This window comes from Notolepis coatsorum, assembly GCF_963971535.1.
Source record: "Notolepis coatsorum genome assembly, chromosome: 14".
Lineage (NCBI taxonomy): Eukaryota > Metazoa > Chordata > Actinopteri > Aulopiformes > Paralepididae > Notolepis > Notolepis coatsorum.
In genome coordinates this window covers 50,201,370-50,215,763 of record NC_140178.1, presented here as the reverse complement: position 1 = coordinate 50,215,763, position 14,394 = coordinate 50,201,370, and the positions used below count along the sequence as shown (strand labels likewise).

Genomic DNA, 14,394 nt, shown 5'->3' with positions numbered 1-14,394 from the left:
GAAACAGCACTTGCTGATGCAGACGGAATCGTTCCCACTGCCCGTATAACTTGCGGAGTTTCGGGTCTCCTTCCTTCAGCTGTACTTTAGTGGGGGGGACCCCCTGTGCCACCGCCCGCCACACCGGACCCAACTCGGGATCGTCCGCCTGGAGCTGTCGCATTTCCGCCCAGTCATATCCGCTGTTCCCCTTCTGTGCCGCTATCCGTCGTGCGCCGACACTCGAGACCTCCCGCGTCTCTGTCGGTCTCCCAGGGCACAGCAGGGCCCGCACTTCCTCCGCTGGGACCATGACGTAGCCCTCGCGGGCGACTGAGGCGGGGACGGACAATGGAACGGCCCGTTCTTGGAGACCCTGACGGGTGTGGGTGCCAGCCGCGGCTATCATTAGGAAGTCTTTCTCAGTGTCTTCCACTTCAGGTTCTGATCGCATCGGCATGCGAGACAGAGCGTCTGCGTTCTGGTTGAGTCGACCAGGTTTGTAGTGCACCACGAAGTCATACTCCGCGAGCTGAGCGTTCCACCGCTGCTCCACTGCTCCCAGGTTGGCCGTGCCGAGGTGTCTCAACGGGTTGTGGTCGGTGATCACGGTGAACTGGGCGTACATCAGGAGGTCTCTGAACTTCTCGGTGACCGCCCACTTCAGGGCGAGGAGTTCCAGCTTGAACGCACTATAATTTTGGTCATTCCTTTCGGACCCACGCAGGCCTCGGCTCGCAAAGGCGATGACTCGCTCCACGCCCTCCTGTTCCTGACTGAGTACCGCTCCCAGTCCCAAGTAACTCCCGTCGGTGGTCACTATGAAGGGGAGCTGGAGGTCGGGGTAGGCCAGCACCGGGGGTGTCAAGAGGCACTGCCGCAGATGATCGAAGGCCGTCTGACACTGCGGCGTCCACTTGAAGGCCTCGGGCCGGCCCTTGGCGAACCCCTTTTTTTCTTTCCCCATCAGGGCGTGCAGTGGCTGGGCCACCTGGGCGAAGTGGGGCACGAACCGCCGATAATAGGACAGGAACCCGATCACCTGCCTCACTTCCTTCGCTGAGCGTGGCGCCGGCCAGTCCTCCAACGCCTTCACTTTGTCGGTGTCGACCTGTATGCCGGCCGCGGAGACGACGTGTCCCAGGAACTTGACTTCGGTCTTCAGAAGGAAGCACTTCCGGGGCTTGAGTTTGAGTCCATGCTCCCGAAGCCGTCCAAACACCAGGTCCAGCTTCTGACAGTGGCTCTCGAAGTCGCTGGCGAACACCAAGACGTCGTCTAGGTAGACGAGTAGGACGTCGAAGGCCAGGTCCCCCAGCACGGCGGTCATCAACCGCTGGAACGTCGCTGGTGCGTTACACAGTCCGAAGGGCATACGAGTCCACTGGTAGAGGCCGAAGGGCGTCGTGACAGCCGTCTTCTCTTGGTCTTCCTCTTTCACCGCCACCTGGAAGTAGCCGGCGGTGAGATCGAGCGAGGAGAAGATCTTGGCCTGCCCCAAGGCGTCTAGGGACTCCTCGATACGAGGTAGGGGGTAGGCATCCCGGTGTGTCACGTTATTTAGGCGGCGGTAATCGCAGCAGAACCGCACGGAGCCGTCTTTCTTTATGACGATCACGGCTGGTGACGCCCACGGACTGCAGCTCTCTACCAGGACACCCAGGTCCACCAGATCTTGCACGTGTCTCTTTACTTCTTGGAACACGTGGGGCGGTATTCGGCGGTGCCGTTGCTTGACCGGGTGTGCGTCACCAGTGGGAACGTAGTGTGTGACCGTGGTTGTGTAACCATAGTCCCCGTCATCAACGGAGAACACCGCCTTGTGTTTCTCCAATACTTGATTCAGCCGACTCACTTGGGCCGGTGTGAGATCCTGCAGGTTCGCCTGTACGTCCACGGCGAGCCCGCGGGTCTTCCCGTCCGGCTCCGCCTCTGGCGGGCGGTCCCGAGTCTGAATCGCCGTCACTCGGACGCCTCCTTCCACTTCCTCCACGGTCACTCTCTCCTTAGGCCGTACCTGACGGGGGCAGTGGATCTCTGCCAACCTGGCCCGGGGTCGGAGCACCATCTCGACGTTGGTCGGGTTCAACACCCGCACAGGCACTCTCCCCTGTCGGGCGTATGCCACCACGTTCGCCACCAATAGTCCGGGAGGCAGGTTGGCCCTCGGCGTGTGCTCTATCATCACGGGACGCCGCATCCCCGCTGTCGTCTCACAACGGCCTGGGACGACCACTTCGCTGTGCGGGGGAATGACCACTGGTTCCCTGCCGGCCACTTTGACGTACCCCATCCTTCCCGGGGCGATACACTCTCGGGCTTCCTGGGCCATGGCGGCGACCACACGGCGGATGGCGACGCTCCCCGCGTCGACACGTCTTCGGCTCGCCGGCCGCATCCCCTTGATCCCCTTGAACAGGCCATCTACCCCGCCGAGCACGTTCATGCCCAGAAGTCCCGGGATAGCGTCTCCTGTGGCCACTCGGCCTGGATCGTCTTTTAGTATGAATATGCATTTCCCCGGAAATGTCATATCCAGGCACTTCACTTCGGCGTAGAGACACCCCACCACTGGGATCTCCAACCCGTTGGCGGCGAAGAGAGTGATCCAGTTGGAGGGGGTCAACCGCGACCGCGGGAAGTGTCTGCGGAAGTGGCTTTCGGTCATGGTGGTGACTTCGGCGCCGGTGTCGAAGAGGCAGCAGGTCTCGACCCCGTCAATCTGGACGTCTAAGGTGAGACATTCCCCCATGTCTTGCGTCTTAGTGCCCCCTGCGGCCGAGTCGGCGACTCCGGTTACGACGCCGTTGACTGCCCTTCGGGATCCGGGTCGGTCCCCTGACGAGCCCGGAACTTCGGGGGTGGGGGCAGGGGCTGGGTGGGGCTCGCTGGCGTGGCGGGGGCACTCCCTGCTGATGTGGCCCGGCTGATTGCAGGCATAGCAAATCAACCTGCCCTCTTCGTCCCGGCGGGGCAGTTCCCGCTTAGCGGCGGGCGCGTCGTCTCTGCGTCGCCGTCCGGGGCCGCCTCTCTGGGTCGCGTCCCGCGTCTGTTGGACGGCCTGGAAGAGTTGCTCCTGACGTGCGTCCAGCCGCTCTTGCCCTGCGAAGAGCCGCTTAAAAGCTCCCTGTATTGCGTCTCCGCTCATCGGGGCCTCTCGTCCTTCTGCGGCTGCGGCGTGGACCCGGGCCTGGGCGCCACCCCTATTGGGGGGCAGGACCATCTCCTCCTCCGACCAGTCTATCGCCGCCATCATCAATCCGAGAAACGTCTGCTCTCCGTTCTCTTTTATGGACTTCTTCATCTCCCGTCGCAGCATCCCATCCTTCAGGCCTACCACAAACTGCTCCTGCAGCCGGGCGGCAGGATCCGCGACTCGTTGGGGTTCCCGGCCCTGTATGCGACGCATCTGTTCCTGTAGATCATACGCAAACTCCCTCACGGTCTCGCCATCTCCTTGTCGGCGGTCGAGGAACTCTCTCAGGCGTTCACTGACCGAGGTCTTGTCTCCGTACGTCTCCTGCAGCACCCGGAACACGTCGTCCGGCTCCGGGGCGGTCCCTTCTAGCACGAAGCGCACTGTCCGTTTAGCCGCGCCCTTTAGATGCTGCTGTACGAACTCCGCCTGTTCGTCACCGGGCACTCTGCTGCTCCGAAAATGCACCTTCATGTCTCGGATCCAGTCGTCCACCAGCGGCTCTCCTCTCTCTTTCCCCCCTCCAAATTCGCTGCACTTCCGCTCTCGTTGGACGTACACCACTGGGAGGGGCGCTGGAGGAAGCTGTTGGATCATGGCTTGGGCCAAGGCACGCGACTCTCTGTGCCTGGCCTGCTCCAGTTGTTCGTGTTGGTGGTCTAGGGCTTCCGCCTGGTCTTGGAGTTGACCCTTTAGGAACTCCACTTCGGCGGTCAAGGTCTGCACCGTCTCGGCTCCCCCCTCTTCCTCTTTGAGCGGGGGCGGCGAGTCACCTCCTTGCGTCACCCGGGACGGCCCGGCTTTGGCATCGGGCTTCGGGCTGTCGTTGTCCGACATCTCAGGTCTCTGGGTCGTCACTTACAAGGGAGTGGAGTAGGATGTTGATCCTGTTCGTGACGCCAAATGTAGCAGGGTGGATTATCCCTGCTTCGTGGGAACTGTGGGGTGCGGTCAATAGGTAGCGAGACACAGTAGCACCCTGGCCAGCTGCACCTCCGTCTTTGGGGTCCGGAGCGTCAACTGGAGGCTGGTAGTGGGGGTGAATGAGGCCCAGGGTTTACAAACCTGGTCCGGTACTCTGGTCTTCCTCCCTCTCTCTGGAGTAGTCCGCAGTACTCCCCAACACACCCTCACCCTCCACAGTTGCCCCTTTTTCCCTCCCACACCTACTGACCGGATGGTAGAGAAATAACTGGGTTCCCCCCGCAAGCAGTACCCTCCCTTAGTGAGACGACCAGAACCCTTACAATGGAAAAGGTAGAATAGCAAGGGGTTACGATTACATATATTACCCGTAGCAAAGGGTTAGGGTTAGGGTTAGAAATAATGAAAGACACACACAGTGCTCCCGCTCTGGATGACTGTATTGTAACTCAGCCTGGTTACAACAAAGCTACGGCTGGTGATTACTGCACCATGGGTATCCATACAATAATTACTGGCATGAATTATTAGCATAAGTCAATTACAGTATCACACACAGGCACCAAGTGCTCTCAGGTACCCAGACTAAACGCTGCCCACGTCTGGGCGGACCACAGTATTCACCTTCTTTAAGGAATTACACTCTTACTGTCCCCGGTTGAGAATATGGGGAAGGAAGGGGGAAGCATAGGGAAGAGAATAAAGGGATTCACAGAACGGGAATTATTTAGGAAATACACGCCTTATCACGCTCAAAGAAAAGGAATAAAATAAAAGAGTGAGCCCACAAAATACCTTGCAAAAGTCCTATGCTAATACCGGTATATATTGTCTGGGGTACCCCTATTGAACTGTGGTTAACAACGTTAACTTCGCCCGCGGGCAGCACCACACTGTATACTGTATATGGAGTCGGGAGCATCAATGCTCGTTTGTACTCATCCGAAATGGCCGCCTCGTCACTCCACTGTTGTCCGGGAAGCAAGATGGCGCCGAACACTCGCGCCGCAGGGGCTAGCAGGCGGAGCTATAGCAGAGAGGCAGTGCTGGCTGAGCTGGTGCTGGGCGAACTCTGCTGGTGGTAAAGAACTCCCCGTGTCCTGCAGGCAGCCTGGAGCAGGGGTGCTGCTGCTCTCCGGTGCAGACAGCTGTTGACGCCCGGGCAGACTGCTTGGATGTCCCGTACGTCTCTGGCACGCAGACTATACCGTCACTGTAACTAGGTATAACACGAGCAATGCTACTGTGATCCTTAGCCGCACGCTACTTATACCGCTCACTGTAACTAGGTATAACTCGACTCTTAGTGCCCGACTCTGCACTTAATGTTCATAATATCATAACACTGGTACTGCTAGGATATCGTCTCCACTAGCCAGTACTTCCTATCACCCGTCTCTGTTCCACGGGGCACTCCGGCATAAACGTCAGCAACGGGGCTGTCTAGAGCTCCCCCGTTAGACGTGACTTCTCGTGGTCAAGTTCACTGCCGAGAAGAGGGCGACTTCCGCTGCCCTTCTCCCTTTATCATCTCTCAGCTCTCTCCGCCACTCTCTGCCTGCTACTGCCCCCTGCTGGTCCCGCCTGCCAGTCACACGGGGAGACGCACTGTAAAATATGAATCAATACTGTCATTTATGATCCGTATTCACATGCTCCTGGGACGGGGACGTTTGTGTCATTGTTCGTGTGAATCAATGACACTAGTTAGAATGTCTTTGTGTACAAAAAGGGATATAAACACAGTCAGCAGTTCTGAATAATATACCATATTTTCCAGACTGCTACACATAGACAGTTTTGTCTTGGGTGGGAGACGACCCCACACTACATGCTCACTCATCGGCTCAAGAGTTACGGCCTGTTTCAACTTGACTGTTCCCACTTTGTCAGGAATTTCCTCCCCCCTCCATCTCTCAAGATTGGCCATGAACCTGATAAACTGACTGTTTTCGTCCGGACATGGTGACTCAGCTTTTCCCAATATGCGCCAGTAGGCTCCCGTGGATTTGAATTGTCTAATTAAGGGCTTCATTACATTGGTGCCTATAATGAGCTCATCTACCTGACCCTCCACTATCAATACTGGTACTATGTATTCAAACCCGTAAAGCTTAAGTTTCAGCTCACACGTTCCCACCGGGCTAGTTTGTTTCCCACCACACCCTACAAGAACAACATTGGTAGTCGAGATTAGATCACCCGTCACTACCCCTGCCTCCCTCAGCCGAGGAACCACATCAGCGCGCAGAGACGTAGCCATGGATCCACTATCTAACATCCCCTGTAACTCAACCTTGTCTCCCGTCAATACAGTGGTGAAAAATAAACTGTCACTTTGGGATGTTCTGGTCACATTCTGCATAATTACTGTCTTGTCCTTGGGTGCTGCTTCACAAACAGACGTATATACAGACTGGATATCATCATTGCCATTGGAGGAAAAACCATAGGGGCCCACATTGTCCTCCTTTGAACGAGGGCCGGCTAGTTTTCCTGAGAAGGACCAGCCTGTCTCTGACCAGGGGGCTGTCTAGGGGTGGTCTGCCCACAATAGATACCAATATGCCCTGGACTCAGACACTTGAAACACAGCCTGTCCGTCCTACAATGCGTCCTAGTATCGTGCTCCGAACTGCCACAAACCTGACATTGTTGAGAAGGTCTGGGGAACTGTCTCCGGGGGCCATTTTGTACATAAGGACCATTTGGTACGTAAGGACCATTTTGTACCGACTGAGTGTTGTTGCCTAACGCCATTTCTAACACTCTCAGCACCCTCTCCATTGTGTTATTCTCAGCTACAGGCGTCAGCTGCTCTAGCTCTGGGCTACTGACAGCCACTGGGGGCGCGCTTTGTTCGTGATTAACAACCACCCTCTCCTGTGATGACTCAATGGCGACCACTTGTTGTGTCAACCGACCTCGACTCGCTCTATGTTCTCTCAAGTATTCATCCAAATGTCCCTGCACCTCACCTGCTGTCCACTCACGAGATGGCTTACTTTTGAACACTAAGGACAGCTCCTTATCGGGGCAGTGACGGATGAACATGAGAACTAGATGCTTGCTCAGGCTAGTCTGGGATTCCCCCGTGCTAAGAAGACACTGCTCTGTGGCTTCTGCTGCTTTGTTAAGCCTAATCCAATAGTCAAGAGGATTCTCGCTTGCATATGGTTTGACTGCATAAAAGTCAGCTAATGGAAGTTCTGAATGAATAATATCACCAAAGTGTTGTCTCAAAATGCTAAAGATAACACCCACTCCACTGTCAGTTGAGTTGCTACGCAGCCATACTTTGGTAACGTCCCGGGCCCTCCCCATTAGCTTGTTCATAACCTCTTCAACTTGTTCAATTCCAGTACAGTTATTTTTCTTTCTGAGATACGTCCTCATGAGTTCCTCCCACTCAAAAACAGAGTACTTATCTGTGCTATCACCTCTAAAATAGGGTGGGGCATTTGCATCTGAACGTAACACGAGATTCATTTTGGATGCATCAATCACAGTATTCCCACATTGGTCAGGTTGGAACGTCTGTCGGAGATTTTGAGAAGCTAAAACAGGTGAAATCCCCGTAATTGTGTTCTGCATTAACGTCACTATAATAGCTTCCCCTATTTCGGACCCAATGGATCTTATCAAATTGGCCATTTGACTGGGGGATGTCTCAACACTATTGTTGTTGATTTCACTAGTTGAGGGAACAACCGGCGTGAAAAGTAACTGTTGGGCAGTTCCCTCTACGTGACCCTCTACCCTCCTCCTTTCAGGGCTAGAGGAGGCTGAACCATTTTGACTCCCCGGGGTAGACTGCATAACCGGTGTGTAGTCGAGAACCCCTCTCCCTCTCCCCACATTCAAGTCCCTTGTAGGAGTGTTTCCTTCATTCAAAGTCATTTTCAATCTTCAAATGGTGCTTTCACCTTTTTTTTCTCTTCAGTGTGTTCTGGGTAACACACTTGAAATAAATAAACTTGATTAGAGACTTTTTTAAAAGGATTCAGTGCTCTCCAGCCCCCTCAGGAACAGACCTCAGGACTCGGCGGCGAATGCAGCGTCCCCGTGGCTAGGTCGCGCCAGCAGCACCACGCGTCTAGGCCGCACCTGAAGCCTCCACGTCTCCCCAGCTACACCGGTGGTCGGCCTCTGCTGACCCGTTGATCCGGTTGTCTCGGCACCAGTTGTAGCGTGATGGATTCTGCGTTGTGTCTGGTGTGAGGTGGACGTCAACACGCAGACAATTGTACCCAGTTTGGTGATCTTTATTGCCTGTTAAACACAACAGCACAGCCCGTAAGACACGACGGCGTTATTGTCCATTTATCAGCGTGCACTCCACCTCTGGTTCTCATGCTGCACATACTCAAAGAGAGCGCGGCGCGCGTACATTCAACACGGCGCGCCGTCTACAGTTACAGCCAGTAAATACATTTAGCTCCGTGCAAAGTAGCTTCAGTAACAACATAGGAAACAATATGAAATAAAAGCAGTGTGTACACATTAATAAAACCAAAGTAAATACAAAAACAGCGGTTCATACCTGTTAAACACAACAGCACAGCCCGTAAGACACAACGGCGTTATTGTCCATTTATCAGCGTGCACTCCACCTGATATTTGCCACACAGAATGCAGAGTTTAGTACACGAACGTACTGTTGCTGTTTTACACAGGTGAATGAATGTCATTGCACAACAAGGTATTTCAATAGCAAAACAAGTTATACAAAGCATTTAAATCCCATATTAGATAAACAAACGCTCGTACCTCTGGCTCTCAGGCTGCACATACTCAAAGAGAGCGAGCACCTCCCACCGGCGTGTCTCTCGTCGACAAACCGGCGAAACCATTTTACACATTAGTTGAACGTATTTACAATACAACAATTGTTCAATGGAAAGATATCTTATCTTCTCTAAACCCATTATAAAGGACCCAAACGGTATTTCATTTGTGGAATTGGTAACTCAATGTGAGGGAATTAATATACAGTAGTAAACCAGACACCCCTCCACAACCTAGAATGGACTCGGTCCACGTTGATCCACTTTTGTTCCTTCAAAATAAGAGTGTTTCTGTTTTGAACCACATATTTAAGATAAAAGATACCAGTTTCTGTCCATGATACTAGCATAACCACTTCACTCTGCTACACGTGCACCTCATGGTACCAAAGCACCTCAAAGGCGCTTAAAACAAAATTACAAACATCACAAAACAAACTGGTCAGACTACTACTTGACCTGAACCCCAGAACCCACCTCACCCCTGCCCACTTTGACAACCTAGGATGGCTTAGAGTAGACGACAGAGTACAGCAACTTGCAATGGGCCTGGTCTACAAGATACACTATACGACCGGGGTGCCCATGTACATGTCAAAATACTTCCCAAAGGTCAGTGAATACCACAACCACTACACCAGAGGAAGCTCTACAAATCATGTTAAACCCAGATTCGGCTCAAACAAGGGACTAAACACGTTTCGCAATTATGCCACAACAATGTGGAACGCCCTACCCAAAGCTGTAAAGGAATGTGAATCCCTGCCCACATTCAAAACCGCTCTTAAAGAGCACCTACGGGAGGCTGCAATTCGAAACTGGCCACCGTAAATGCCCAAAACCCCCACCACCTCCTAATAGACAGTCTCCTCCCCACCGCATGTATATATTCCCTCCCCGCCGTATGTATATTTCTCTCCCACCCACCCACCCCCCCCTAATGTACAGTCCCCTCCCCATCATATGTATATACTCTGTCAGGATCTAGGGGTAACAGTACTGTATATTGGAATACCGTTTTATGTCACAAATGTATCAGTACTAAATACCTATATGTCCCTATGCCATAAATGTCATGTATGTTGTGTATGTCATAAATGTCTATATGAATTGAAAATGGGGGACCCTGATGGAAACAAGACAAACGTCTTTCTCAGGTCTGCATCCCCTTAACAATTGTGTGTATTGAGCCGTACTGTATTGTACCCATTCTGCAATCTGTTAAATAAAGTTTTCATTCATTCATTCATTCATTCATTCATTCATTCATTCAATGTGTTGCCATTTATTTTTTACATTTTTTTGTTTAGCAAAATCTATGATTTGTAATAAATGGTTTAATAAAATATACGGAACACCAATATATATCGTACGAAAACGTTCACATATTGTGTTGTTTTGATTCGTGCAGTGATCTGCCTTGATTATTATATAGGCCCTCGTCGTGTATGCAGAGAATGCAACTATTGGCGGAGTGATACAAATAGGAGAGATGCGGAAGGACATCCTGGGATCTCGTGCGAGGTCTATAATAGCACCGCGCTCTTGTCAAGTCAACGCCATTTCCTTCAGCAAGCATCAACAAACTAAGATCAGCATTTAACCACAGCGCTCTTTTGGGCGAAATGGCAGTGTAAAAGTGCAGAGATCCAGCAGCAGCAGCAGCCCTAACAGTGCATCCAACCAGTGCACTGAGCCACTTCATATTTAAGAAAATGACGTGAGTACTTTCATAAAATGTATTTGAATTTAAAGGGCGTCGGGCCTACATAGCTATAGGCTATAGCCTATAGCCTATAGTAGGGCGCTCGAATCCCCACACAATGCGATCTTTAGAATATTCGAATTGTAGTCCTATATGACACATTCAATTACTATCACTTAATAAGATGACTGTCGGACCCTTTTTACGATCCTTTATCTCTTAACATTGAAATGACATTCCTAACATGTGACATCAACACAGGACTGATTGATCGTCTGCCACGATCAGGGCGCAATGCGTATCGTTCTAATGATATATTGTAACAACCTCCGCTCAGCTACACAAATGGGCTACATTTGTGTCGAATGTTACTGCTTAATAAAAAAAATCCGAAATGCCAACGTGGCAGGAATAAAATGGTTCATTTACCATTTGTGTCAAAATGGCGGCTTTGTGTAGGCGTGTTTTGAGAACAAAAGTGGGACTATTTTGGGCGAGGGGAGGGGGCTTGAGAGCCAGACCACGGTTGCTGTGGAAACAGACGGGGCATTGACGAGTCATAAGACTCGAGGCGGGGTCCAATAAAGCTTTGTGTGGTGCAGGTGCACAGTGGAGAGATGGGGGGGCAGTGTTGTGCTTAACGAAGATAGCACCCGTCTGTGACACGAGACTATATTATTATATAGTTTTATCACACATAATACCCACAGACAACAAAAACATGATTCTATATCAAATATGTTCATACAGTATATATATATATATAAAAAACCGCTTGACAAATATTTTCTAATTGAAATGTAATGCTTTTGGTATTGACTCAATTGTTTTACTACAGATCATTTGACAATATCGCCTTCTCTTTTCCTCCTCATCTCAGGTCCTTCGTGGAAACCCTCAGCTCTGCTGCAGTCAACAGCATTAAAGAACGCAGCGCTTTCCCAGTGTTGTCGCACAGACCGTTCGTGACCAACAACAGCCACTATGACCACGATGATGACAAGCTCACTGTTTGGCCTGGACGACATGGAGGCCCTACTCTGGGGACCTTCCTATCTCACGGCTGACCCCATGGAACCCCTGCTTCTCCGCCCTGACCGAGATGGACCGGAAGGAGGCCCCACCTCCGCTTCAGAGGGGGGAGTGTCGCCTGTGTCATCCCTCTCCTCCTCCTCTTCGTCTTCCTCGTCTCCGCCTCCTTTCTACTCCCCTCCTCCCTCGCCGCCGATCACGCTCCTCCAGGAGGACAAGGCGGAAGCAGAGCCAGACCTGCTGTCCCTCCCCTGGCTGAACCACCCTGGCCTGTCGGGACAGTCTCATTCAGGCACAGATGGCGGCAAAGGTGATGACCACAGAGAACCTGCTTCAGCCTTGTGTGTAGTTTCACAGATGTTTGTGTATTAGCCCACACGGTTAAAAAAATAAATAATAAAAAGATAGGCATCATCACATCATATCAATGCCAAGCCGTGTTATTGCAGAGTATTGTTTCAGGCACTACATTGATTATTGATTACTTTCCATTTCTGCATTCACAGAAGGACAAACATTTTAACATTAGACATAAACAGTACACCCATCATTGACAATTGAACCCTTACACTGAAGAATCAAAGTTTGTTTTAGAAATCTTTTGGACAGCCCAGTGTATTTGCCATTTAAAAATCAATTCAAATAATTTGGGAGTGTATGTGATATCACCAGAAAGTACTCTGTCTCTACCGTCCAACTATGAATGAACACAATACTCTTAACTTACCATCTTTTAGATGAAAACATTGTTGCTCTCTGAAGATGTCAAACAGGACTTGTATGGTTCCTGGTCTGAGGTACTAGATTATTGTCAATATTGCACAACTAATGTTGTCTCCCTCTCTTCCACAACAGAGGACATGTTTTGTGACCTGGACTGGATGACGGAGAGGGTGGACCTGAGCGAGTTCGACCTGGACTCTCTGATTGGCTCCTGCGGCCCCGACGGTGAGCCTCCAAGCTCCCCCGAAGATCTCCTGGCCTCCCTGGACTGCTCCATGGAGCTCGAGTCCCTCCCAGCCTCCCTGGACTGCCCCATGGAGCTCGACTCCCTCCCGCTGCCCATCCTCCCAAGTCTTCCCAGCGCCTCTCCCCAGAGCGATACTGCACTCAACGGTGTTCCTACAGAGCTTTCCTTCCCCCCGACGGTTGAGACCGTGTCCCTCATTGACGGACAGGAAGTTTGCTCCCCTCCACCTTGTGTCCCATGGCCCCAAGAAGAGCTGGAGATCAAATCTGAGCCAGTGTCCCCCGCCCCCTCTTCCCCTCCCCCTCCGTCCTCCCCCTCCGTCCATTCCCCCCCCTCTCCTGCCTATACGCTAGACTTGGGCAGCGAGGTGGATATCTCCGAATGCGAGGTGAAGCCGGTAGTCACTACCGTGATCCCCGAGGTGAAGTCGATGGTCGCTACCGTGATCCCCCAGGTGCCTAGAATAGTCATCTCCCTGTCCCCCACCCGCATTGTACTCCTCCTGGCCCCTAAAGACGAGGTCAGGGTCACCACCACCACACCGGAGATCATCCGCTCATCCCCTACACCATCAACTTCCTCCGCCCCGGCAAGAAGCAGACCCTACCCCAACCCCAAATCCAGACCCGGTCCAACTTCCCCTACTACCACCGGTGTAAAAGTCCAGTCTCCCAGGGGCCCAGGTACAGGAGAAAGGGGAGCTTCGAAGGCTCCCAGGGACAAGAAAATAAAGAAGATGGAGCAGAACAAAACCGCCGCCACCCGGTACCGACAGAAGAAGAGGGCAGAGAATGATAAGTTGGGTACAGAGTACTCTGAGCTGGAGAAGAGGAACATTGAGCTGAATGAAAAGGCAGAGTCCATGGCCAGAGAGATCCAGTACCTCAAAGAGCTAATGGAGGAAGTCCGCCTGACCAGGATTAAGAAGGTGGGTGCTGACCTCTAGTGGTTGGGCCTGAGAATGACAAAGAGAAGATGACTTGATGGACTTGGAAGACGTGTTTGTGTGATGGTTTCCTAAGAGTGGGAAAGATGAGAAAGTGGGCTGAAAAGGTGTTTTTTGTGAACCCAAACAATTATCCTATAGGATTCCGTGTGTAAGCTAATATCAAAAGGCATGACGCCCAAATGTCTGCTAAATCTATGTCTGATCTCGCCGAATGTCACCTGTTCTCGAATAGATGTTAACTATATGGGTATTCTAATGTACTCTTTGTCGCGTTTTAGAGTAGTACTATTATGAGAACCTACAAGTATTTCCACTGAGTATAAATCTATATATCTATATTTTAATCTCCTTTTGTATTATGTAGTCTGTCCATTTTATTATAAACTTTATTTGTATGATCACTGATCCGTACGTGAATGTGTCATATTTTTGAAGTGTAATCTTTGAACTTATGTGTTATTAATCTCTAATAAAGAGTCTTAAAAACCCAGCCAACATATTCTTTGTCATTTTCCTGAAAGAAAGCAAGTAGAAATGGTTGACCATAAGGGAGTGTTATATTGGCATTATAAACCTTCCTTTTGACAACATGATCCTTGGTAGAACAGGAGGCTCATACCAATATATACAGGTAATATTAATCACAAGCCCTGTTAATAAAGGGCCAACCGGAGGCTATGAATACCTGGCTTGTGAAAGGCTAGAAAGTACAGTAGACATGGCTGTAAGTAACGTTAAAGGCTAGAAAGTACAGTAGATATGACTAAGTGAAGTTATTTCTGAATTATTTTACACCACTCAAGGGCCACTTTAACTTCTAACAGAGTTTTACGTTGTCAATTTACACAGGGC

The 14,394-nt window shown here is 51.2% G+C and overlaps 1 protein-coding gene across 1 annotated transcript; it reads left to right on the top strand.

The window, feature by feature from the left end:
* Positions 1–10,435: 10,435 nt before the first annotated feature.
* On the top strand, positions 10,436–13,947 carry atf4b (activating transcription factor 4b). The gene is made up of 3 exons (XM_084329843.1): positions 10,436–10,606; positions 11,472–11,933; positions 12,479–13,947. Exons 2-3 carry the CDS (start codon positions 11,576–11,578, stop codon positions 13,537–13,539), a joined length of 1,419 nt encoding a protein of 472 aa, XP_084185969.1. The 5' UTR covers positions 10,436–10,606; positions 11,472–11,575; the 3' UTR covers positions 13,540–13,947.
* Positions 13,948–14,394: the final 447 nt, after the last annotated feature.